At 39.0% G+C, this 27480-nt stretch overlaps 1 protein-coding gene across 1 annotated transcript in view; it reads right to left on the bottom strand.

Moving 5' to 3' along the window:
• The window catches only part of ntng1a (netrin g1a), a 173320-nt gene that overhangs the window by 31289 nt on the left and 114551 nt on the right, over positions 1–27480 (bottom strand). Inside the window, exons 3-4 of the mRNA XM_055151258.1 lie at positions 25942–26114; positions 241–267 (exon numbers count right to left, since the gene is read on the bottom strand). Of these exons, the coding sequence (XP_055007233.1) occupies positions 241–267; positions 25942–26114 (200 nt within the window). The remainder of the gene's footprint in view (positions 1–240; positions 268–25941; positions 26115–27480) is intronic.

The raw sequence follows: 27480 nt of genomic DNA, 5'->3' as shown, positions 1-27480 counted from the left end.
ATGGTCGCGATAAGAATTAATATGCTGGCGTGGCATTTCATTCCCGAATATTGTTTATGTATTTATCTAAAAACAGTTGTGCAGTGGTTGTACAGAAAAAAAAAGATTAGATCAGATATGAACACAAGTTTGGAGGGAGAGTGGAGGTATGGGAGGATGAGAGGAGGAGTTGGAGGGGAAGGGGCATCGCAGGCAGAGCAAAGCGTCATGCAGTCTCAGAGATGGGTAAAGTTTACTTACTAACTGGACCAATGTTATTAGGGACACCTGCAAAAGAGAAGAGACAAAGACAAGTTTATACGAAGATCATTTAAAAGACCGATATTATGCAAAATTTACTCTAGTGGAGCTTTTAGCCATGTTATAATGTTGTTACCTCATCAAAAACAGACCTGGAGCCGTGTTTTGTTTCATTCACGCATGTGAGTAATCCAACATAATTAGGCTGTCTGCTTCCTCAAAGATCAAAATGCTCTGTTCCACCTTGTGATGTCATGAAGTGGTAGTTTTCAAGTTACACAAGCTACTTTTTACCTTTTGTTTAGTAGAGATTGAAAGTTCCAGGGTTGCAATGATCCAAATGATTCTAGTGAAGGTGTATGGAGTTTAAAAACACAGTGGAGCACTTCCTGTGTTATCAAAGAGACATCAAAAGGTGTTTTCAGTTTGAGAGAAAAACTCGGCCTGGATATGCAGAATTTGTGTGTTAAACAGTGTTGTTTTTAAAAAAAAGTAATTATCGAGTTATTTTTCATGTTATGGATTATTGCCCGAAAAACAGAGTTTGACTTTAATGCAGTGGCTCTGTTTCCATCTTCACTAGAGCTCACGCTAACTACACCGGGGCTCGGGGTTAACAGCAGTGAGAGGTGTGTTACATATGACGATGTGAGGCACTTCATTAGATTCAAGTTACTTGAGGCAGACGCAGACAGAATTGTTTTCCCAGAGCACAGTGTACACTTAACATACACACTCTTGCCCTTTATTTCAATGAGGGAGAAATAGTGTCAGTATTTTCAGTTTTAAAACGCTGCCTTTGAATGCCCCTGGCTTGTCGTTGAGTTTGTCTTATTTAGCCTGAAGTGTGCGGGTAAGAAACAACAAGGCAGCGTGAACAGAGACTCCGCCCACCCAACTTCTTAGCCAATCATGTTGATCCTGCTCTCTCCTGAGCTCTCCCCGCTCCTGCTAATGATGTGTGTCTGTCATCAGAAAAGAGTGTAATATGGACCATTTTTTTAGAAAATATTTGAAGCAAGACATGATCCTACTTGCTGATATGATTGTGTGTGACGATGCCGTAATCAGAGAGAACACTGTTGGATTTCATTGAGAAGTCAGTGAGTAAGGCAACCAAAAGCATTTCTGAATAAAGAAAAGTGCTACAATACAATCCAATGCGTTTTTGCAAGTATGAAAAGCTGTCATTTAGGATAAAAACACATATAGAACTAATGTGAAGAAAGTTTAAGTTAATAATATTATTTTTAAAGTAAGAAAAAGAAACAGTGACCACGAAGCCTCTAAAAACGTTCTTGAAGTTGGACCACTGCTTTAGAAGTTTTGACTGACAAGTAATTTTGCACAATGTTGGAAAGTAGCTACAGCACAGGCATACAAACAAGTGGAAATGTTTCATATTGTAGCTGGAAGCATCCCATATTTGTTTTTATTGCTGGTTTAATATCTGCACTGTTGGGACTGCCATAAAAGGTCAGTCCTGTCCCTTTGCTCAACTTTGTATATTACTATAAATTACATTTCTTTGGGCTGAGTTTGACGGACACTTGGACATTTATGCTGGTATTTTTCAAAAGAATGTTGGGTAGGAAATGCTGAGAGACATTTCAGATTTGCACACGGGCTTGTCATGTGCTCACAGAATAGTACACACGATATGAAAGAGCAGCGGGAGGGCATCTGTGATCTCTGTCCCTCCATAAGAATCCCTCTGTGTTCAGGACAAACCCGTTACCATGGAGACCCAACGGGATGCTGTCTAGGCCTAAACGTGACAAGGCATTTTGACTTCAGGACTAATATACTAATAAGGGATGGATACCTCTATATGAGCACATCAAGCTTAAATTAAGAATCTTTTTTTTTTTATTAATTTTTTTCTTTCACAAAATATAAAAACACCAACAGTGTCACAAAGTTAAACACACAAGAAATTCATGAAAAGGAAATGTCCTTCTTAGTAACCTGTATTCTGCTTTCAAATAATTTTTCAATTTCAATGCCACAATGGATGACGATATCCAAGTTCATTTTTTACTCATCCAGGCATAGCAATACTCAAAACAATATTAGGTCAACTGGATTTATTTATTTTTTTCCCGTTTTCAAAAATAGTCTTATAAAAATCCTATGAATAGATGATACACACATATACAAAACTAAACTAAAATAAGTAGTAGTAGTAATGATTTAAATGGTAAACGGTCATATTTTTATATAGCGCTTTTCCACATTCAAGGCACTTTAAGTGTTTTACATCAAAGAACCATTCACACACTGTTACAAACCAGTGCTGGGGACAAAGGAAAGTAACACAAACAAGATGTGAGTGGCTTTTATAAAGTGAAAGTAAGTACAATGACAAAAATAAAGGTCTTTTACATTCGAAAAATCTAAAATTCCCAATACAACTAAACAATAACTCTAATGGGATAAATGACTCAAAGAAAATACAAATGCTCAAGGGCCAAGCCAAACTAGCAATTACTTAAAACTTTGTAAACAGCAGACAAAAAGAGATGTGTCACTGAATGTGGCAAACCGAAACTGAAATCCAGCCACGAGGAGGGACAGGCGCACAGCACTTTTATTGGATGTGGCGATAGATGTGTAGGAAGGAGACTTGAGGATTGGGACGTCAATCCTCCAACCACAGCACGAAGGACATTGGAGCCCGCCCAACTGCAACGGGACCACACCCCACCAAACAGACGCCAGGTTCAACACAGCACATGCAAATACAGAAGGCACAAGCGCGAGCCATAACACACACACATTCACATTCACACACCAGTGTACACAGACACTGGGGGTGAGGTGGGTTAACTGTCTTGCCCAGGGACACAACGACAGCATTTATCTGTGGGAGCTGGAATCACACCGCTATCTGAACGCTCAATCATTGATGTTTATGTCGATGATATTCAAACTGAACCAACCTTCGAACCAGTGGACATTGACAAATATTCTACCAACTGAGCTACTGTCACACGATTTTTTTACTTCAAGATCTCTGAGAAGATGCCAAAAAAAAGGTATCATATTAGAAACAACTGCATATTTGTCTTTGTTTTAGTTGCAGCTCTCTTCTTGTTCTTATTTCATATCAAATGCATTCAGCGTATGATTCTTTCTGTAACAATGTAAAAAAGTTCCAGTGCTCCATGTTTAACTTTTAGCACAGTTTTGATTTTGGTGCAGTTTGGGCCTTTGCGGACTCAGATGCCAGCTCCACTTGTGATAATCATCCGTTTGAACAGGGCCCCTCCTCCCTCGGCGGGACCTGTGCCCTCAATAAGCCTGTGCCCACTGAAATAAGCAGAGCACAGGCACTGCAGCCCAGCACACCCAATGGGCACAGCGCAGGAGGTATTAAAAAGGTGATTTCTTCTTCTGTTTGTCTGAGGCTCATATACTTTTATCATGTGCTAGTCTACGCCATAAACACAACAAAGGACCGAGCAGAAATTACAGCAAAAATAAATTGTTTTCATATAAGACATAGAAAGCAAAGATATACTGAGTTTGTCCATAAAAAGCAAATGGTGATGCACTTTTTCTGATCTGGGTACATGAAGGAAATGACTTTTAAAGATTGTAAGTATATTATTCACAATCAACTTTTAAAGCCTTTTAGAGTTATAATGGTTCCCACTTATCATTAACTCACGGCTCGCTAACTCGGGCTGCAGCTATCCACAGACGAGGCCATTAGCATCCAGCAGCACAGCAAAGGAAAGTGTAAAAATGGGTTATTATCTTGGTGTAAAAAAAAAAAAAAAAAAAAAAAAACATTAAAGGACTATATTACACTATTTTCTGATCTGTTATAATGTTGTTTCCTCATCGCAAACATACTGGAAGTTGTGTTTTGTTTCATTTACACATGTTTAACATACAAACTCTGCATATATTTTTTCTGAGTTCTTCTGTCAAATGGAAAACATTAATAATAGGAAGAGCTCCACTGTGGTTTTAAACTCCATACACCTTCACTAGGATCATTTGGATAATCATAGCCCCAGAAATGCAAATCGCTACTTATCTAAAAGCAAAAGGTAGGTGTTAACTCGAAAACTACCACGACATGGCATCACAAAGTGGGACAAAGCATTTTGAGCTTTGGAGATGTAGACAGACTAATAATAAAGAGTTACTCAAACATATGTGAATGAATCAAAACACTAATCTGATTCATCAGCCGGTATCTCTTCATAGAAACCATCTGACCTTGCAGTATTAGAATTTGTAGGCAGGAACTTTTTTTATTTAACCAATCACTGCTATTTGGTCGTGACATATGTAATGCACCAAATCCCATAGGAAGAGGGGCAATAACATCTTTCCCCGTGATAAAATTCACCAAACATTCTCTTTGTTCTGGCTTTAAATCCTCGATCTCGGGAATTGTTGTCAACACACAATGTCTGGCTTCATCTATACCAATCTCGACCGCTGTACCATTAAATGGACCCAGACAGGGGCTTGAGTTTGACATCATGGCTTCACAGCTCTTTGCTGATTGGCCAGTGTGAGGTCTACAACTTCCGGGGTTCTTGCAAACCGTCTATTGCAGGCATGTCCCAAGTATGGCCTGTGGGCCAATTGCGGCCCTCAGACAATTTTTTCTTGGCCCTCAGGCTTCCAGGTGAATTGGCCCAAATTACCTTGCATCAATAAATAATGAATTATTTACTGCAAGTTTTTTTGAAAATCTACCTTGGTAAAGCCAATATTTAATATTTAGTGTGTGGTTTTGAGGATCTTAGCATGAATAAAAGGTCATTCTAACATTATAAACATGCACATATTTGTATTATTCACTGTACTGTATTCACCTCGTCTGTGTTTAGATATGTGGCCCTTGATGAAAAAAGTTTGGACACCCCTGGTCTACTGTATTCCGATTCCTGAACTAGTTGCTGGAGAGAAATGAAATTTAGTGGAGGCACTAGGTGGCGCCAGCCTGATTCATCAGCCAGTTTCACTTTGTAGAAACCATCTAACTTCGCAGCGTTACAATTCGTTCATTCGACAGTAGTTGGGTACTTTTTTTATTTAACCAATCACTGCTATTTGGTCGTGACGTATGTAATGCGCCGCTAACGGGCCTAACTTTTGCATAATATAGGTACAATCAGAGTTTTACAAACATCTAATTCTATTATTTCTGTAATAGCATTTTTATATAATCCTCAACAAATCTTCAGAATCTTATTAGAAATAGAACAATTAAACAAGAATGAAATCAGCCTTGTAACTTTCCATCCATTTTCATAAAAAGTCTAATTCTGGTGTGTGTTAAAAAGCACGTGACAGCACACAGACATATAATGATTTGACTCCAAGCTGCCGGGGTCACACTGACATATGGAGATACTGGACAGATGTGAAGACAGAGGACAAGGACGGCCAAAGTCATCGTCATAGCGACACTTCAGCAAATCACTTCCTGTTTTGGAATCTGTTTAAAAGTTACAGTGGCTCTTTTCTTCTCCCAGTTAAAGGTGGGCCTCTGCTCAACACTGCTGCAGCCCCGGTGAACAAAACACTTTAATGCCGAGCTAAAATGGTCCTGGTTAAGTAGCTGACAGGGCAATACCACACTATCTCCATCAGTCTGCAAGATTAGCTGGGGACCCACTCCTTTAAATGGACTAGGGTATAAATATAAAACCGGGACTTGGAGAGGGAGGAGGGGGAGAGGGGGAAGAGAGAGAGAGGGAAGTAGGGGGAGAGAGTGAAGGAGGAAGAGAAAGGGTGAGAGAGATGCAGGGGGAGAGAGGATGAAGATACAGAGGAGAGATACAGGGGAAGAGGGAGAGGATAAAGAGGGAGCGAGAGACAAAGAGACACAGTGGAGAAGAAAAAGGGAGGAGAGAAAAGAGAGACAGGGATAGAGAGGATAAAGAGGGAGGGAGTGAGAGAGACAGAAAGGAGAGATAGAATGAGAGAGACAAAAGGAGGAGAGAGTAGAGATACAGGGGAAAAGAGGAGAGATACAGGGGAGAGAGAGAAACAGAGAGAGGAGAGATAGAGTGAGAGAGAAAAGATACAGAGGGAGAGAGAAAGAGAGACAAAGAGACACAGTGGGTGAGAAAAAGGGAAAAGGGAGACAGAGGAGAGAGAGAGGATAAAGAGGGAGGGAGAGAGAGAGAGACAAAGAGGAGAGATAGAATGAGAGAGAAAGGGGAGGAGAGAGAAGAGATACAGAGAGGGAGAGAGACAGAGAGAGGAGAGATAGAGTGAGAGAGAAAAAGGGAGGAGAGAGAAGAGAGATACAGGGGGAGAGAGAGGAAAGAGATGCAGAGAGAGAGAGAGAGATACAATGAGAAAGAAAAAGAGAGGGAAGGGGGATAGACTGAGCAGGAGATGCAGTATAAAGATGTAGAGGGAGAGAGAGAAAATAGAAGACATGGAGGGAGGGAGAGAAGGAGGGAGGGGGAGAGGCACAGAAGAGAGATAAATGAAGAGAGGAGAAAGAGCGAGGAAAGAGATACAGGGAGATACATTAACAAAATTGAGAGATGAGATGCGGGGAGACAGAAGAGATAGAACTGAAATACAGTGAGAGAATGAGAGAAAGAGAGAAATAGAGAGAGAGATGGGGGATAGACGGAGCGAGAAAATAGCCAGCAGAGAGATACAGGGAGAGAGAGAGGATAAAGAAGGAGGGAGGGAGAAAGAAAAACGGGGAGAGAGAAGAGAGATACAGAGAGAGAAAGAGAGAGAGGATATACAAGGAGAAAGAAGAAGAGAAAGGGATGGGAGATAGACAGAGCAGGAGAAGCAGTATAAAGACATAGCGGGACAGAGAGAGAAAAAAATAGAAGAGATGGAGGGAGGAGGAGTGACAGATAAATGAAGAGAGGGATATAGGAGAAAAAGAGAGGGAAGAGATACAGGGAGATACATTAGCAAAAGAGAGATGAGATGCAGAGGGACAGAAGAGATAGAACGGAGATATAGTGAGAGAGTGAGAGGAAGAGAGAGAGATGGGGGGGGTAGACAGCAAGAAAATAGTAAGCAGAGAGAGGGGAGAGAGAGAGATGCAGGGGGAAAGAGGATGAAGATACAGAGGAGAGATACGGGAAGAATGAGAGGATAAAGAGAGAGGGAGTGAGAGAGAAAAAGGGGAGAGAGAAGAGATATAGGTAGAGAGAGAGATAGAGAGAGAAAGAGGGAGATACAAGGATACAAGGAGCGAGAAAAAGAGAAAGAGAAGGGAGACAGAGCAGGAGAGTATAAAGACGAAGAGGGAGAGAGATAGAAGAAATGGAAAGAGGGAGGACGGGAGGGAGGGGGAGTGACAGAGAGGAGAGATAAATGAAGAGAGGGAGATAGGAGAAAAAGCGAGGGAAGAGATACAGGGAGATACATTAGGAAAATCGAGAGATGAGATGCAGAGAGACAGAGAAAGCAGTGATATAAAACGGGGAAGAAAGAGATAGAATGGAGATACAGTGAGAGAGACAGAGAAAAAGACTAAGCAGAGAGAGAAGGGGAGAGAGAGATAAATGAAGAGAGAGAGGCGGACCGTAGAGAGAGAGAGAGAGAGGAGACTGCCTGTTGTTATTGTGCAGCACATTTCTATTAGTGCGCTGTAACACTGAGCTGAAAGTTTGGGGCAGAGGAAACATGGCTCACTAACGTGTTTTTAAGAGCTGCATTCAAAAGTGTGGCTCCAGACACAATGCTGCGGTGTTAAAGAGGAAAAGTCCACAGTTATTTTTTGTTTTAAAACATTACATCATTTTATTTTTATAGTCTTTGCTAAAGGTTCGTTCTGCCTTCAGTTTGTTCATAATTTATTTATTCTATTCAAATTTTAGCAATAAAAACACCAGTAATTGGTTAGATGCGAGATAAGTTTAATGTCATACTGTGGAACATTCCAGGGACAAGCATTTCCTCACCAGAAAAGTTACACAGTGTACCTTTAATTAAGTAAATGCTCCACTACTCTGCAATAACTAATGTACATTGTCAGATCTCTATGCTGTTTTTTTGTGTTTTGACCATTTTTTCCTTTTCCTTTTATTTTTAGTTTGTTATGGACAGTGTGAAGAGATACATTTAGGCTGCGTTCAGACTGCAGCCTGAAGTGACCCAAATCTGATTTTTTGGCTTCTATGTGACCTGTATCTGATCTTTTAATGACAGTCTGAATGACACAGATCTGATTTTTTTCAAATGTGACCCAGGCCACTTGGATATGTGGTCCTGAAACCGATACATATCTGATCTTTTGACATGCGACTTCAGTGTGAACGGCCAAAGCGCATTCATCCGACCTACACGTTATCAACAAGCCACAAACGTCACTATTCTGCGCTGAAGTTGGTGAAAATTGTTAATGAACTCCGTGTCACTGAAGTGAAGCACATCACCACTCACCACTCTTGGCTACGTCTCCACATCCACATGTTCCTTTCAACGGACTTTGGTGCCACTGTCCCACAAAACGCCACGGCCAAAAACCTCGTCCTTCTCCTTCTCAATCTCCTCCTTAAAACAAGTAAGTTGTTCATGTTCTGGCTCTGGTACAAGAGAAACTTTAAAATCACCAGGTGCTCAATGCTCGCGTCCATGTTTGGACAACTTCCGTAAACACAGAGCACGCCTGCTGCAGTTGACGTCATCGTGTCCTCCAGTGCACATGCGGGACACTTTCAGGCCGTTTAACGTTCACACAGGGGATCGCATACAAGTCGCATTTAATTGGAAATGTGAATGACCTCGCAAAAACATCGGATTTCACAAAAAAATCGGAATTGAGCGTTAAGCCCTGCAGTCTGAACGTAGCCTTAGATTGTTGTTTAGTAACGTGCAACCAAAAAAATCAATTGTTAACCTCTGAGTATAGCCTATTATAGAAAGATTTTAAAGGCCTGTTTACATGAAAATGACAAAATATTTTATAGGAATTGTCTTTCGTTTAGACGTTGACGCTGTTTTTGGGGCTTAAAAATGCAAAAAGTTGAATACACTCCGCAGTAGCATTTCCGTCTACTCTGCCCAAGACGCAAAACTCTGGTCAGATCTGCTCACGTCGCATACACGTTTACATCACAGACATAAAGTACACAGAAACAAACATGTTGGATGGCATGCATACCCAATCGAATTCCACACACTTTTGCGTCATCGTATGCACGCAGATTTCTTCCCGAAAACACTCGTCTAAACTTGGAATAAAAAGTGAAGACGCAATCGCCACTTTTGCGTCTTCAGTTCAAACTGTCATCATATAAAAGTGGCCTAAGTTGACTTTTTAAAGCGATGGTTTCCCCTGCATTCAATTGCAAATACAAAAACATGTACTGTAATAAAGACATTATCTACCAACAGTGAGCTTTCCCAGCAGTCCTCCTCACTCCTTGTTAATTCCTCAGATTTCTATTCCACACTTTTACGGTCGTACAACCTTATCTTTCAGGTCAAACTCCAGCTCAAATAGTCGTTCAAATGTCCTGTCCACGCAATTACCGAGCGCTTTATGAACAACCCGGGGTCCGAGCAGATGTCCAGGAGCTCGTGGTGGGTCATTCCATTAATTCTCCGTCTCTGTGGCTTCACCTGCCCCAGCGCTGTCATTAAGGGCGGCGGATGAAATCTAATTTGGTTCCATCGCGCACAGGAAGAGCATTAGGAGCTGCTTATGTTGTCGGCGGGCTTCATTGATTTTTATGGGCATGTGTGGGGGATAGGGGTCGCCAAAGGAGGAGGGACAAGATCTCAGAGGAGCGCGTGATTGGTCGAACATGATTTTTTCATTTAAAAGTCCTACAGTATGTCATACAAAATGGATTCTTTTGAGATTTAAGCCACTTTATAATGTTGTTGCCTCATCAAAAGCAGACATGGAGTTGTGTTTTGTTTCATTCACACATTTGAGTAATCCTGGTTTATTAGTTTCTCTTCATCTCCGAAGCTCAGAAAGCTCTGTCCCACCTTGTGATGTCATGAAGCAGTAGTTTTCAAGTTGCCAGCTACCTCCTAACTTTAGTTCAGTAGAGATAGGAAATTCCAGGACTAAAACCAGATCTAAATCAGGGGTTTTCAAATTGGCTGAATGTGAGCCTCCCTCCTGTACTGCATGACTCAGTCTTGGTTAAATCCTGGTTTAGACCTGGTTTATATCTGATTTTAGTCCTGATTTTTGTCCTGGTTTAGTCCTGTTCTAGCCCTGGCTTTAGTTCTGGTTTAATCCTGATTTTAGTCCTGGTTTAGACCTGGTTTAGACCTGGTTTAGACCTGATTTTAGTCCTGGTTTAGTTCTGGTTTTAGTCTTGGTTTAGATCTGGTTTAGACCTGGTTTAGACCTGGTTTTAGTTGTGATTTTAGTCTTGGTTTAGTCCTATTCTAGTCCTGGTTTTAGTTCTGGTTTAGTCCTGGTTTAGTCCTGGTTTAGACCTGGTTTAGACCTGATTTTAGTCCTGGTTTAGACCTGGTTTAGACCTGATTTTAGTCCTGGTTTAGACCTGATTTAGTCCTGGTTTAGGAGGAGGTTAGGAGGATTCCAGTGAAGTGGAGTTTGGAGTGGAGTTTTGTGTGGCGTTTAAAACACAGTGGAGCACTTCCTGTATTACCACATTACATCACAAGGTGGAACAGTGTTTTCAGTTTGAGACAAGAACTCACTATACTAAATATACACAATTTGTGTGTTAAACATGTGTGAGTGAAACAAAACACAACTCCAGGTATGTTCGTGATGAGAAAACAACATTATAACATAGAGCAGAAAATAGAGTAATATGGACACTTTAAGGTATTCATAAATCCAAAATGATGAAAATTTCATTTAAACCAAAATATTACATCTTTAAATCCTCAACATCCTCAAAATGTTGCATAGAACAGGAGGTTGTAACCCACAGCTACTCACATGTCTGACTATTCAAATACACTATGCCTGATTAATGTAGATTATCTATTGAGCTTAAACTATATTCACTTCATTAAGCATAAATACGAGAGTGAGTTGGTTTAACCCTGCACACACAAATGTACGATTGACTTGTCTGAAGGGCAGTTACAATAGTAGCCGAAGGGAAAAGGATGATGCAACCCTGGGTAAACGATGCATGAATACTATAAAAGGACTTTGTGAAACAGTCCGTTTAATTATTTAGAGGTTAAATAAGGTAAGAAACCAAGGCCGTAGTGTTTTGGGTATGGGAGATGTAAGTATAGCTGATATTCCTAACTTTTATTATATTTTTTTAAATGAAGATGCAAGCCAAAAAGTTAAATTAAAATACATTTAAAAATATATTACACAAAACTGCCTCTTGTGAGCTTTAAGACATGTTATAATATGAGGAGTTGGGTTTTGTTTCATTCACACATGTTTGGCTAATTCTTTATTATGAGTTTGCCTGTCTCTCCCAAGCTCAAAATGCTCTGTTCTACCTTGTGATGTCATGAAGTGGAAGTGAAGCTTTCAAGTTAACAGCTTCATTTTACCTTTAGTTCAGTCGAGATTGGCAATTCCAGAGCCATAAGTATCAAAATGATTCTAGTGAATGTGAAATGAGTTTAAAAGCACAGTGGTGCACTTCCAGAATTACCACATGACCAGAACTCAGCCTAAATATGCAGAATTTGTGTGTTAAACATGTGTGAATGAAACAAAACACAACTCCAGGTATGTTTGTGGCGAGAAAACATTACATCACAGATCAGAAAATAGTGTAATATAGTCCCTTTAATGCCATAGTATGCACCTTTAATTACGTCAATGCTTTGCTACGACTACTGCAATAACAAACTTACAATGTCTTAATGCAATGCTTATTTTTCACCACTAAACAGCCCAGTGTGGCAGATCCCTACGCGGCGCTGTGTTTTGACCATTGTTTCCGTGTTTCGTGTCAGCCTCTCTCAGTCGTGACCTTCTCTGTGTGAATGAGGCAGTTTGCAGTGACATTACCTGCCTTATCTCCTGCATTTTCACCGCAGGCTAAACTTGGTAATTACTTTCCCTGCCAACGTCATTTTACCCCGATCCTTCACCGCACTGTGCTTCGGCCAGAGGAGAAAAAAAAACAAATACTGACAGCCATGGGTACCTGGTTAGCAGAAAGAGGTATGGTATAATTTCAATTTATACATAAAAATACTGCTACAAAAATAAACGTAATTCAATACATTCAAACAGCCCCCACAGTGGAGTGTTTTAAGTCTTGTCTTAAAACCCACTTTTATTCTCTGGCTTTTAACACTGTGTGAGTTGTGTGGTCCTGTGTCTTTTATTTATTTTACTGTTTACTGCTATTTTATGATTTTTATGGTTTTTGCTTTTATTTAGATTTTACTGTTTTTATTGTTTTAGGATTGATATGACCACATTTTTGCAATTTACCTTTTTGTTGTCTTCATTTTATGATCTCTGTGCAGCACTTTGGAAACTGTCTTGTTTGTAAAATGTGTTATAGAAATAAAGTGGATTTGGATTTGTAAATATAATTACTCTATATGACTATATTTAACTTAATTGTGAGGAGTAATATAGATTTGAAATACGGAAATTATAGTTTTGATCTATGGTTAAGAGTTGATTTTGAAATGTTTCAGAAAAAAAAGTTACTTTATTTCTTTATTTTTGTTTGTTTTGTTTTTAGAAAATAAGCTTAGAATAAAATAAAATCTAGTTCCCTATGATTTTTTTCAGTGAAGAACAGCCCCATCCACTTAGGCTACGTCCACATGACAGCGCTCCTGGATTTTAAATAGTTTTTTTTTTTTTTTGCGGGTTGAAAAAAATTTGCATCTGATTAATAAATATGCACATCCAGACGACAACGGAGCACTGAATGAAAACGATGTAATACATATACCACACCTGTATGTGCTGCTGTAAACAGGAAACAGCCAGAGCCACTGGACACACAATACTACAAAGAGTAATAACTCTTTCCTTTTCTGCAACAAACAAGCACAAGAAGATGATGATGGCGAATGCATGCACAAAAGCCGACTTGCTTGTTTGGTCACGTGGCGATGACGGGGTCGCGATGTCATCGTTTTCCAAAAGCTGCAGTTTGCTTGTCCACACGACAACGCGACGCCAGCGTTTTTAGATTTCTCCACCCGGCTCCATGTGGACAAAAGGCCAAAATAACTAAAAAAAAGTTCACAATTTTGACCAAAAAACCTTAATTACCTTAGTATTGTCTCTCATTTTAATGTTGAACCATAACAAAGAGATAGATATGGTTCTCATCTGGTAATTCTGTAATTGGATAAAACTGTCTGCTCTTATCAGTGGCTTCCTTGTGGTTTTCATCCCACAATACAGCTTTTAAAATGTATAGGTATTTATTTATTTATTACATATTTCTATTTTTACAGCATGGAGTAAGACACACTTCTGAATACTGTAAGGACTAAATGTCAGGTACATGCCTTTTAACATAAACAAGATTGGTGATATGTCTTGCTCAAGGACACAAAAGCAGTATGGTCAAAAAGGGAGAGCACTGGGCCACTTTAGACACATTAGGACGACTATTTGAATAATGTGATGGGACGACGCTTTAGTACGACGTCGCCTACTCCATCCCCTCTACTTATCAGCGAGAAGAGTGCACCAAAACAGGCCATTGTAACCTGATTGAATTCTTATGGAGCAGAATGACTGGTGCCCGCCCCGTCTCCCTCTCCGCAGCTCCAGTTGTGTCGATGTAAATTGGAGGTGGCAAGTCTTAAAGTGCCCTGAGCCAAGTAGGCAAGAGGCAGTTTAGGATTTCAAGAGGTAAATTGATGCGTGTACGTCATAGATGGTGAGAGAAAATAACAGGGAAGCAGAATCTGGAGATGGGAGAAACAAATATTTGAAAGACAGATTAGCGTCACAGCTGCACAGAGACGAGCAGAGTAAACAAGCCCGTCTCCAGGGACGCGAGGAGGAGAGGAGTTTTAACAAAGCAATATGACAACTGTGTGAGGCTGCCGCAGACCGGGGAAGAGGGAGAGAGCTGAAACAGGCTGGAGAGAATGGTGGAAATTATAGACTTAATTCACAGATGGCAAGGTCTGAGAATATTTAAAAATAAGAAAATTTTATTTAATCCATTACAGTTTTAAAGTTGTTATTCCGTTGTGGTGTTTCAATGCAGAATAATAGTAATTTTTTTCCAAGGTAGATTGTGGTTGAGAAGAGCATATGACACCAAACCTTACCAACCATTTTACTTAATATTTTACTTAATTTGAGTGGTTTAATAATGCATTATGTTTAAGTTAATGTGGTATAGAGAATTGTGTAAGACTTTTCTTAAAAACAGAGGGTAGTGAAGCAGGTTTAATGGAAAACATGAATATAGGTTTCTTTTTTGTTTACATTATAAGGCTCTGTGAGTTATGTAAAATCAATATCCAGCTTCCACAGTGGCTCAATTGGTAGAGCATAAGCCCATTATAAAATTCCTCTAACTTCCTGCCATGTTATAATATTTTTAACTCATCAAACACACACCCAGAGTTGTGTTTTCCTTCATTCACACGTTTGAGTAACCCTTTATTATTATTATTAGTCTGTCTACATCTCAAGTTTTCAAGTTAATACTTTTTACCTTTTGTTCAGGTTGGAAACTCTAGGGATGAAATTATCCAAATGATTCTAGTGAAGGTGTATGAGGTTTAAAATACGGTGGAGGACTTCCTGTATTACTACATGACATCACAAGGTGGAACAGAGTCTGCAGAGTTTTCTGTTTGAGAGAAGAACTCAGCCTAAATATGGAGGATTTGTGTTAAGCATTTGTGAATGAAACAAAACACAACTTGGGGTATGTTTGTGATGAGGAAACAACATTATAAATCAGAATATAGCATAATACGGGCCCAATACATGCCAAAAAATTGACAATAAAGCACAATCAATAAGCATATTTTGTAGGGATGTAACAATAACCGAAATATTGTGATATCGTATCTTCAAAGTTCTCACAATAATATCGTGGGACCTCACAATATATCAAATTACAAGTCTCTTTGCTTAAATTAAGAGTTATGGTGCAGCAACAGCTAAAAAAGACAGAGGGAACTACATAGACCATGATCCTTTGCTCCATTTCAGTGTAGACTACATAAAGAAATAACAGTTCTAAACACTTTTAAGTCTTAGTTCTTTGGATTAAGTCTTGTCAAGGCATTTTAAGAGGAAAAAGTAGCATATTAACACTTTTGTAAGCCTCCACAAAATATTGCAATAAATATCGTACTGTGAGATGTATATCGTGAAAATATTGTACCGAGAGATTTGGATAGAGTTACATCTCTAATCCTCCCGACCATATCTTGAGCTTTCCCACAATATTGCAATAAATATCGTACCGTGAGGTTCATACCGTGATGACAACGTATCGTGAGACTTGGATATCGTTACACCCCTAATATTTTGACATTCATTAAAGTAAAAAACAATGGCAGTAACAGGATATAACAAATACGCATATTAATCCCTTACTACATCTTTCATAATATGATTAGACTGATGCTTAAATCATGTGTTACTCCAAGCCTCATTTCTCCCTTTTAATGAAAAATAAATCTGCCGGCGTACTCATTTACAGTCATATCCTTCTCTATGACATTACAGTAACAGACTTGCATGACCCATATAATATACTACTACATTCTATTGCAAGTGTATCTATATAGGCCCTCCTGGGAGATGCTGTTGTCACCACATAGGAGCCGGATTCTTGCATGTGCACAAGTCTAAATTTGGTCTGTAAACAAGAAGACAAATATAATGCAATGGGGCATCTGCTCGCAATAAATTTATGCACGCTAATTATCAAACAGTGGAGCAAGACATATGTAACGTGGAAGTGGTATGCAGTAATGTTTGTTTGTGTTGTGGTTGCTGCGGTGACAGGGGTTTGTGTGCATGGTCATATGGGACAGTGTAGGATTGGTAATAGGGCCGTACATGACTAATGGGCTGTTCAGGAAGGCTCTGGGTGAATTATTACAGTGAAATCCTCGCCATGTCCACGGCTGCGACTGCTTTGATCACACAAATCTATAAAGTCTGGGGCCAGCTCCAGCTAAAGTGGAACAAGTGTTGAATAATCCGCCGATGATGGGAAAATCTGCACATTATATTTGGCTCAGCACTGAGGAGTCTAATACAGTTTTGTAGTGCTCCGAGTAAAGCTCTTGAGAATATTATAGAAATGGCGCATGGTATCCAGGCTTTGTCCAGGTGTCTATGTGTTTAATAACAAATGCATGGTCACTAACATAATATTAACCTACAAACCTGTGTAATTAATCAGATTGTAACTGAGATCAAGGATTCACTAATTTCTAATCATCAGTAAAAGCATTGGTTTGGAGCAAAGTTCAGATTTTGGAGGAAGAAAAAAAAAAAAAAAAGACTATTGTTTGTGTTAAATGGCTATGATTTTAACTGCCAGTGTTCAAGAAATTCATACTGCAACTGCCAATGTGCTGCGTGTCTTTTAAAGGGGAGAAAAATGATACCCCAGTTCTTGCTTCGTTGCACTGGCTTCCTGTTAATTTAAAGATTTTATTGTTTGTTTTTAAAGCTTTGAATGGACTGGCCCACAATACATCTCGGACCTCATTCAGATTTACTCCCCCGCACGTGTGCTGAGGTCCGAGGACCAGCTCCAGCTCATGGTGCCAAAAACGAGAATTAAAACCAGAGGGAACAGGGTTTTCTCTGTGGCTGGCCCCAAACTCTGGAACGTTCTGCCCCCCCACATCCAAACAGCCCCCACAGTGGAGAGTTTTAAGTCTCGTTTTAAGATCCACTTTTATTCTCTGGCTTTTAACACTGCGTGAGTTGAGTGGTCCTCTGTGTGCTTTTTTTTTTTTTTTTTACTAAAATGATTTATATTGCTATGTGAAGCACTTTGGAAACTGTCTTGTTTATAAAATGTGCTATACAAATAAAGTTGGATTGGATTGTTTCATACAAATCCATAAATAATAACTAATCATCCATTTCGTAGCATTTCTCAAGATGACACACAATGCGACACAGGCAACCTCTTCCCGCCTTGTCCATGGATGAATGTGGCGTGTGCGTGTGAATAGAATGTGGTCACACATTGGCAGCCACGCTTCTCGCAGCCTGTCAGTATGGAGTGAGTGAATATTGACTTCAGTCAGAGCTTTCAGAGGTTTCGGGAAATGTGTAAAGCACATTACAAGTGTAAGGCATCATTTTAAATACTATTTTTGAGTTTGATGTCTTTTTCAACAGTTTATGACTTTTAGTTGATTTGTTGTATTTCACACAGCCTCAGAGCACTCTCTACATTTATCTGTGCACAAACCCGTCACAAAGCACATCCTGTCCTCATATGATTCCAGTCGTATTTAATCACGTCACTGTGTTTATGTCATTTGTTTTGCCTTTAGAGCTGCTCCAGAGCTGTGTAAATCTAACAAGGTTGTCTGGTGGACACATTCTCCTTACATAACTCCAGCTTATGTCACCAGGTCACCACCTTGACAAACTGCAGCGGGAGCCTTTATTCAGCCTATCGGCCGAGTTGTTCTTTTCTTTTCTCTTTCACTTTTTTCACTTCAGTTGGCCCGTCTACTGAACTCTGAATGTTATGAGCTGGATCAATACATTTCATGGTATTACAATTTCCTCCAATATGAGGTGACATTTACTTTGCAATTCTCTACAGTGTTATTAGGCTCCAAACACAAAGTAGGGCTTTTATGGAGTGCGCTGCAACAATACATCATTATTTCATGCATACTCTACACGTAGGGCTTTTATGCATATGTAAATGAGACCTTTCGATCAACCGTGTCCCTCTTGTCAATCAAGGCAGAGGAATACTTGGAGGAAGTTTGAGCACTTTCTATACTTTCAACGCCAACGCAAACTTAGATTTAATGTATAGTTTAATTATTAAATTAAACAAAATACATATAAATACTAAAATATACTGTGTCTATATAAAGTAGAATCAAGATTTACATTTGTCTTTCCTTACAGACATTGTGAGGTAAGAAGGTAGACAGCAATTATGGGTCTTAGGTGGGGAAAATGTAACACTTTAAGCTGACACATTTACCACTATATTCTCCAGATAAAAATAAATAAATAATTACACAGAATATATACATAGAATTTATATGTTAAAGGTGCACTGTGTAACATCCGCTTGCCTGTATTTCCTCTAAACATTGCTGCTCTCCACAGATCTGACGTGTATCTAATGAGTTTTCTTTGCTTCTCTCCATTATACTTTGATGCGACTTTCATGTCTCCATGGAGGTAGATAAAGTCATAGATATGAAAGATTTAATAACATCAGCATGGAGACAAGAAGGCTGCGCACACTCGAAGAGAAAAGTTACACAGAGCATCTTTACCTTTCTGCGATGCCTGCATGTTTGATTTAGCTCTTTCGCACCTAAACTGCAATCTGTACAAGACTTAAACATGTGACTGTCTCTGCAAACTTGACTCTAAAGATAAGAATAGCTCTGTCATCTGTGTAAAGCCTTTTGGATGTGTACAAGAGTTTGTGAGATTGAAAGTGCACTTCTCCGAGGCCACAGAGCTGCGGGCGCGTCCAAAAGTGTGTGCTGTCTGCGTCAGTATTCCCAGGCCTGCAGTGGAATGAGCTGCCACGCTTCATTCAGAAACTGATCCTTCTCCTGCTGTCTGGGCACAGGAAGAGGCCGGGCGAGCGAGACCGAGTGAGACAGAGGAGAGGGAGAGGGGGAGGGCACAGACAAGCCCCCCCCACCCTAACCCCACATACACACACACATACACACACACAAGAGCCGAATGAGCTGTGACAAAGAGTGATGTACGCTTTCCTTGCTTCCTATATCCTACATCTCACTCCTGCTTTGAATCTCTTGCATCCATTTCTTGTTTCCTATTTCCTACATCTTTTCCCTGTTTCCCATTTCCTACATCCTTGCCTCCTATCACCTACATTCTTTTCCTGTCACATAGATCCTTTTCCTGCTTCCTACTTTCTACATCATTTCCCTGCTTCCTATTTCTTAACTCGTTCATCCTTCCTTCTTATATCCTACATTCTTTTCCTGCTATTTCGTACAACCGTGGGTCCTATCTGCTACATCCCTGTTTCTTATTTCTTAAATCATGTTTTATTACTTTCCCTGATTCCTACCCCCTTGCTTCCTATGTCCCAGATCCTTTTCCTGTTTCCTACCTCCTACACCCTTTCCATCTCCTTCACATTTCTGACTCTAAATATGATCAGTACAGTAGAGAGCAGCCCCTCCCCCTCCTCTCCGCTGTGGTGATTCATGGAGCTCCTTATCGCCTCCGACGACTTGATGGGCATAGTAAAAAGAAATTAAATCTTAATTAAATTTTCATCTTTGACAAATTTGTCTCTGTAGAGCTGCCATATGCTCACTGGCTTTGAAAGAATGAATAAAAACACCCTTTTTGACGTTTGGAGCTTGGATCGTAAAATAGTTTTGTTTTTTGTCTTCCTGTCTTACAATTTTACAGGAGATATTGAGAATTTTTATTCTAACGTGATAAAAAACACATAATCAATATAAGTTTTATCACAATACTAAAAACTCAGATTTCAGTACTAAGAAATAGACTCGATACTCAATACCGATTCTGATACTACAAATATAATACACATAAAAACACTCCTTATGTAGAGAGTAAATTTTCAACATTAAATCGTAGTACTTTGTGGCCTTATATCTGTATAATCCCTCAGTGGTCCAGGTAGGTTTCCATAATGGTCCAGGGTGTATACTCGTCTATCTGCTCTTATACTTGCTCGAATACAGCTCAAGATAATTCTAAAGCTATTCAAAGGTTCATTTCTGTCCTGTGAATGTGACTTTTTAGTGTCGATATCTGTTCAAATGAGTATCTAGTTTCAGTACTAGTTTTTGTATCTATTAGTGTCTCACTTATGATACTTTTGACAACTTTAATCATAATAATACTTTAATAGCTTACTTTAATTAATGCAGACAGTACACATTCATGCTTTGACCTCAAAAGTTCAATTTTTTTCATTCTTCACTCTTCTCTCAATTTGTAACAAAGGATCTATAAAGAACATCTTTTGATATGAATTTAAACTATTTACTATTTAGTTAAACTATTTAAACTAACTGCAATTAGAATAAATGCCCAAAGAGAAAACATTTGACTTCAAGTTCCCTCTCACAAAAAGTTTAAATTTCTGTCAAATTCCTGTGATTTTCTTCTATTCAGCGGGGAGAAAACCTTGCATTCCTATAGGTTTCCACAGCGTTATTGCATTATGGATTTTCAGCCCTCCAAGACAAAGTATAATAACAGACCTGAGAGTGGACGTTTTCCTCCATCTCTCTCTCTCTCTTTCTCTCTCTCGCAGGGCAAAAGGGAGCTGTGTGTGTGGCATCTGGGCAGGCTGGAGTTTGTGTGTCCCTTTTTTAATAATGTACTGTCAATCTGCTGCCCCTCCCCTCACAGACTCATAACACTGGTCCTGGGGGGAGAGAGCATGCCAAGGAGCGCACCAAAGGACAAAAATCACCAAATGCAATATAAATAGGGCTACAGTAGAGAGTCTGTTTTCAAATGAATGTAAAAAGTTAAACGAAAAGGAGATATCAGTATAATGCTGCTAATTTGGAGACATTCTTATACGGCTCTGTATCTGTATTTGAACAAAATATCAGCTTTAAAGTCAAAGTGTGACCTCTGTGTACTGTCTGCATTTAATTCTAAAGTCCAATAATCAGAGTGCACATTAACATGCTAGTTGTTGCTTATTGCAATGGCAAAGCACTGCTCTGTTTGTGAAAGTTGTGAAAAGTATTTATAAATTCAAAGAAGTTTTAAATCAGTAAAAATAAGGTACAGAACCATTTAATATGACAAATACCTTTCCTCATCCCCTCTTCCTATTGGCCTGCCTCCATTTATTTATGAATGAGTCACAGGTGGATCCAACCAATCAAATTGCTTTGTGATCTCAATGGGGAAGGTAGCTTTAATAGTCTGGTAAAGCAATAAGAAACGCAAATTGTACACAAAAAAGAGTACACAAACTGAGATAAAACTGAAAACATGGCCATTGAAATTGATCCTTTGCACTCACATCACTCTAGGGGTGGTCTACATGTATCTCTAATGGTGGATTTTTTAGGAGTTACCAGGGAAGCACAATGCACAAATTGGCTAACATTGACAAAAAGTTTTAAGATAGTCTGAAAAAACACAAAATGGATTTAAACAGCACATTTTCAGGAGCCTGAGTGAAATTAATGCTATTTGAGAGGGACTTGTTTAACAGCACAAATCAACTCCACAGCTAATGCAGTTCTTTATGTACAGATTGTGTTAAAATAAAGCTCAAATTAAATCTAATAAAGCCTCAGACAGAGCAGAGCCTGCAGTTAACACTATACACTGAGGGAACGTTTATGCCATCAGCTGCATCAATATAAATATATATTTTTGTATTAAATTGCCCATGTCTATGATACAAAAGGAGTAAAACAAGGCAGAGGAGTTTAATAGCCGTGCTCACACTGGGAGTAGCACACGGGCTGACAGCTGGTTTATCTGCAGCTGTTGGAGCAGGAGGAAAGTCTAACAGGGACACCATGTACCTGGATTATTAGACTTTCCAAATGTGACTTCCTGCTTTGTTTTAGCACTAGAAAAGGATTCAGAGTGGAAGAGGAAGAACTTAATATCTAAAGTACCTGGCTACACCACTTAAAATCATTTGCAGTTACACAGTACTTCAACTTCAGTAACTACTTCTTTGATTACTATGAAATTTTGCACCTGCAGGTGAATCAGCTATATGTAAAAGTTATTCTATCTCACTTTCATTCACAGGAGAAGCTTTAGTAAAGAAGTTTGTCCAGGGAAGTAGATAGGAATGTTTCCCAACTACTACTGGACTCACCATCTCATTCAGTGTTTTCCCCTCTCTCTCTCTCTCTCTCTCTCTCTCTCTCTCTCTCTATGCAACAAAGAAAGTTAAATAACTCTACTCATGATCATATTAAATATTGTATAACCAAACTCACTAATTAGTCACCTTTTGCTTTGTCAAAAAATATTTAGTAGTTATTTAAAGGTGCATTGTACAACTTTTTGGTTAGGAGTCTGTTACCTGCTTGTTTCTTTGGATATGTCACTGATCTGGCTGGAATGTTAAACAGACATTAAAGAGTTTTACCTTACAATTATGTAATCACATCTCAAAATACCTACAAAAACAGACATTCTGACTGTGAGCGGGGTTGCCTCTCCACAGATCTGACTTGCTCTGCTTTGGTCTCCATGAAGAAAGGAATGTTTAATACCGTACTGTGAAACATTCCAGACAAAGCAATCACATCTCCATTGACAAAATCTTTATTGACAAAGCAAAAGGTGACTAATTTGTGAGTTTGTTTATAAAATATTATTATTATGATTGTCAGTAGAGTTATTTAACTTAATGTTTCTTTATTGCATAATTCCATATATCTTACGTCAATGAGATGGTGAGTCCAAACTTTTGACTGGTGGTGTAGTTTGGAAACATTCCTATCTACCTCGCCGTAAAAACATCCTTACTAAAGCTTCTCCTGTGAATGAAAGTGAGACAGAATAACTTTTACATACAGCTGATTCACCTGCATTTGCAAAATTTCATAGTAATCAAAGAAGTAGTTACTGAAGTTGATTATTTTAAGTGATGTAGCCGGGTACTTTAGATGTTAAGTTCTTCCACTTCTTTTCTAAATAATTCTATATATCTTGCTTCATATATTTGATGTCTTTTGCATATATATAAAAAGTCAAAAGTAGTAAACATATACAAGAGGGTGAGTCCAAACTTTTGACTGGTAGTGTTGTTCTTGTTATTATACTAACAATTGTCTATGTATGTCACTAAGTCATGCATAATATATTTCACATTTAAATTGACTGACTTTGTATCTTTAGTTAGTATATGACCTTGTTTAGTTTTTTAGCACTTTTTTCTGGAGCCATACAACTACCTAGTATATGAAAAATCGAAGTATTTGCACCTTTATGTCAGTCTATAGCTTCCTGTGTACATTATTTAATCCATAATGGCAGTGAGATGATGAGATGTACAAAAATCCTCACACACATTTGAAATCACACAGTCCTGACCCATTTGTTTGAGCTCAGGCAGAATAAATAATTGGCTGTAACCTGCTTTGTGCGCAGCCACTGCAGCTGGATAGTTATTCATAGGAATGATTCACTTTCTTTGCAAAGAGTTGATTACAAATGTCTTCTGGTATGATGAGACTAGAATATTTGTCTCAGTACACTACTTCTTATTTCATTTTTTTGACAATAAGGAAGGAAAACTGCACCAAGCTGTTTATATCATGACTAATATTTTTTGACTTGAAATGCAAAACCTGAGAAATTTCATGCAAGTTAAAGGTGCACTATGTAACTTTTCTTGTGGGGCCACTACCAGCTTGTCTTCACGGAGATGTTATTGTCTAGAAATGCTGTATAGTATCACATTATACACATATTTATGACTGAATACTTTGAAAAACATTTGCATTTGTATTGTAAGAGGGATCGTCTTTCCACAGATCTGACCTGTAAACTTCAAATTCTGTGTTATGTGTTTAATTTCATGGAGAAATTAAAGCCGTACTGTTGAATATTCCGGGCAAAGCAATGACATTTCCATGGTAACAAGCAGATAGCAGGCCCGACAACAAAAAAAGTCACACTGCGCACCTTTTAAATAATCTAGGTCATTTACACTTTACTCAAATAAACCTGAATATTTTGTAATCATTTAACCCATGATACTAACTTGCAGTGTATTCAGCCGTTGAGCAGTTACATTCATCTACCAGAGTTGGACCAGTCACTTGCCTTTTTGTGCAGGTTAAAAAAGCTTGAAATTGAAAATGTGAACTGTTCCAAAGGGAGAGGGGAGCTCAAAGGGGCAGAGAGAAGGCTACGTGTGGGTGTTTTGTGAAAGATGAGAAAATGGTCAGAAAGGCCATGGACGGCACAGAGCGCATCCACCTGCTGCTGCTGCTGCTGCTTGTGTCCATACGACAGAGAGGAAAAGTGTAACAAGGGCCTGACACAGAGGACACATGGTGGATTCATATCTGCAGACAGGGGGCGCCGCGCTGGGGGAGGTGGACGAGGTGTTACAGAGGATGAGGAAGAGATTGAAAAGTGAAAATAGGTTTCTTATGCAATGGTTTTGTAAGGAAGGATCGTCAGGTTGAGTTGCTTTGCTCTTTTCATTTGGTCTGGTCACTTTTGGAAATTGTTACTAATCCAATCTAATCCAAGTATTGCTCTTATGACCAAAATGTTTTATCTTTTATGTATTTATTTATTTACTTTATTGCTGTGACTTTTGACTGTGTATCTTAATATTATCTTCTTTTAGTGTAAAATTAATATTTAGCCATTTTTAATTTATTATTTGTCTTTTACTGTTTTCTTTTGTGTCACATGTAAATAACTCTGACATTCAGCACCATGGACAGCACCGATTCAGTCACAGGGCAGATATGAGCCTCATGTAAGAATTCAGTTTAAAATTAAAATTTAATATTCATTTATTTTTATCTCAATGTTATCAATAAAACTTAAGTGGAATATGTTTCACTTTTTCTTATACAAAGTCATTTGTACAAATTACTGCCTGACTGTTGTGAATCTTTGAAATAATGCATACTGTGTTTTCATAGATACTTACAGACTTTAATAATATCTTAAATGTTACTAAAAGATATTATTATTGTCTTACAGATACTTTGCAGTAGGCAGTACTCTGTCTGAAGCTACTTACTTAAGATTACTCAAGTTACACTTAGTCTGTGGCCATAAAAAACTGACTTAGCTGGAACTACAACAGATATTATGTTGACTGTTTTGCATTTGTGACTTGATACCTTTTCATTAACAAACATTGCCCTACTTACTTAATGAAATAATGCACACTTGACCATAGATACTACACATAATACTTAATGTTACAATACAGTATATGTTATTTTTTGTTTTATTACCAGATACTTTGCAGTAGGCAGTACTCTGTCTGAAGCTACTTACTTAAGATTACTCAAGTTACACTTAGTCTGTGGCCATAAAAAACTGACTTAGCTGGAACTACAACAGATGAGATTATTTGTGCTGTTAAACAAGTCCTTCCCAAATAACATTACAGTTACAATCTAGCATTTACCAACTGTTTTTCAGTCACATCACCTAAACAGGACCATGAAATCCGTATTTATGAAAATATCTTGTTTAATCCATAAAAATACAAACAGAAACCCCCCAGTGTGATGTTACTACAATGCATCAGTGTGTTACCTGTACAGATTAGTTACTTACAGATACTGACGGGGTTATTATATGTTTTATAGATCTTGTTTTTGTTACTCACAGATATTGGTGGTACCCTTATATATGTAGAAGTACTCGTTAGTTACTCACAGATATTGGTGAAGCATTATATAGTTTATAGCTCTTGTTTTTGTTACTCACAGATATTGGCGAAGCCCATATATATGTAAAAGTTGTCATTAGTTACTCACAGATATTGGTGGTGTCTTATATATATATTTTTTATAGATCTTGTTTTAGTTACTCACAGATATTGGCGGGACATTATATATTTCATACTTCTTGTTTTTGTTACTCACAGATATTGGCGGTGCCCTTGGGGATGGGCAGGTAGGACCCTGCGCTCCAGGCCCGGCCCTGGTAGTTCCTCTTGCAGCGGCCGCAGTCCGGGCCCGTGGTGTTGTGTTCACACTCGCAGCTCAGCTTCTCTTTGTCGTACACACAGCTGTTGGCGTGAAGGTTGCACTTGCACCTGTCGCAGAGAGAGGGCACAAGGGAATCAAAACACAGACACACAACACAAGGGTTTATTTAGGCAGACAGTCTGGCTCGAGGGCACAATGTCAGGGCAGGAGTGGGAGCAACAACAACCAAAATCAAGAGGAGTTAGTTTAGAATAAGCACAGAGAGAACATGGCACTATCATTGTTTCGTTTAGAGTTAATCCTTTGTGCTGTGGGATTTGAAGTGGCGAGAAATGAGTTAAAATTCAAGGTAATGTTGCAATATTGATACTTTGGAGCTGGCATCATCAACATTCCCTGGGCGTGTGATGCTAACCGAAGGCACTGCTCTTTCTGAGGCTTTGTTAGACTTAAATCTGAGCTCTATTAAAACACACAATCTGACCAGAAAGAGTTGGTTTAGAACAATTACGACTACAACATCTGCACTTAAAACGTACACATGTCACATGTACAATTAAATAATATAAACATTCCACCATAGAGCTAAATGTAGAACACCCCCATTTTGTGTGAATTCTGAAAACTGTATGTGTGTATTATTTTAAAGAAAACAGAGACCTTGCTTATTTTAATGCTATCTTGTGCATATTTTTCCAATGAGCGCCCCCTGTCTTTTGAGGGAAAGAACTGCAACACCATATAAATCCACTTGACCGGATTCTTTTACTTCCTTGTAAAAAATGAACCTCGTTATTTCCAAAATATTTATCGGAGGCTCCAACTGCTTGAGCTACTTCTAATAATGGATAATAATCATGGGAACAAGGACATCACATTTCTTTGCAAAACACAAAGTTTCAAGAACCAAAACTTCATTTTCACATTTTCATAATAAGAAGATATTTGTAAGAAAAAATGCGGCTGTTGAAAGTATGATCTCTGAGAGGAGGTTGGTAAAATGGAGTCGGCTGGAACAAGTGCGGAGAGAATAGAGAGATAAAAAAAAGAGAGAGGAAGATACAGGGAGAGATATAGAGAGGAAGGGAGACAGGGAGAACAAGAGGGAGGCAGAGAGACAGAGAGAGTGACAGAGAGAGAATGGAGGGCAGAGAGAGAAAGAGATAGAGAGAAAACCGGAGAGACATAGAGCAAGAGAGAGAGAGAGAGAGAGAGAAGCAGAGAGAGAGAGAGAGAGAGGGGAGGGCAGACAGACATGGGAGGGCAGAGAGAGGAGGGGGGGGGGGGGGGGGGGGGGGGGGCAGAGAGAGAGAGAGACAGAGAGAGTGACAAAGAGAGAGGGGAGGGCAGAGAGACATGGGGAGAGGCAGAGAGAGAGAGAGTGACAGGACAGAGAGAGAGAGAGAGAGAGAGAGAGAGAGAGAGGGGGGGCAGAGAGAGAGAGAGACAGAGAGAGTGACAAAGAGAGAGGAG

Source organism: Boleophthalmus pectinirostris, unplaced genomic scaffold, assembly GCF_026225935.1.
Source record: "Boleophthalmus pectinirostris isolate CB_2022bp ecotype Guang Dong unplaced genomic scaffold, ASM2622593v1 HiC_scaffold_15, whole genome shotgun sequence".
Classification (NCBI taxonomy): domain Eukaryota; kingdom Metazoa; phylum Chordata; class Actinopteri; order Gobiiformes; family Gobiidae; genus Boleophthalmus; species Boleophthalmus pectinirostris.
This window is presented reverse-complemented; position numbering and strand designations above follow the sequence as displayed.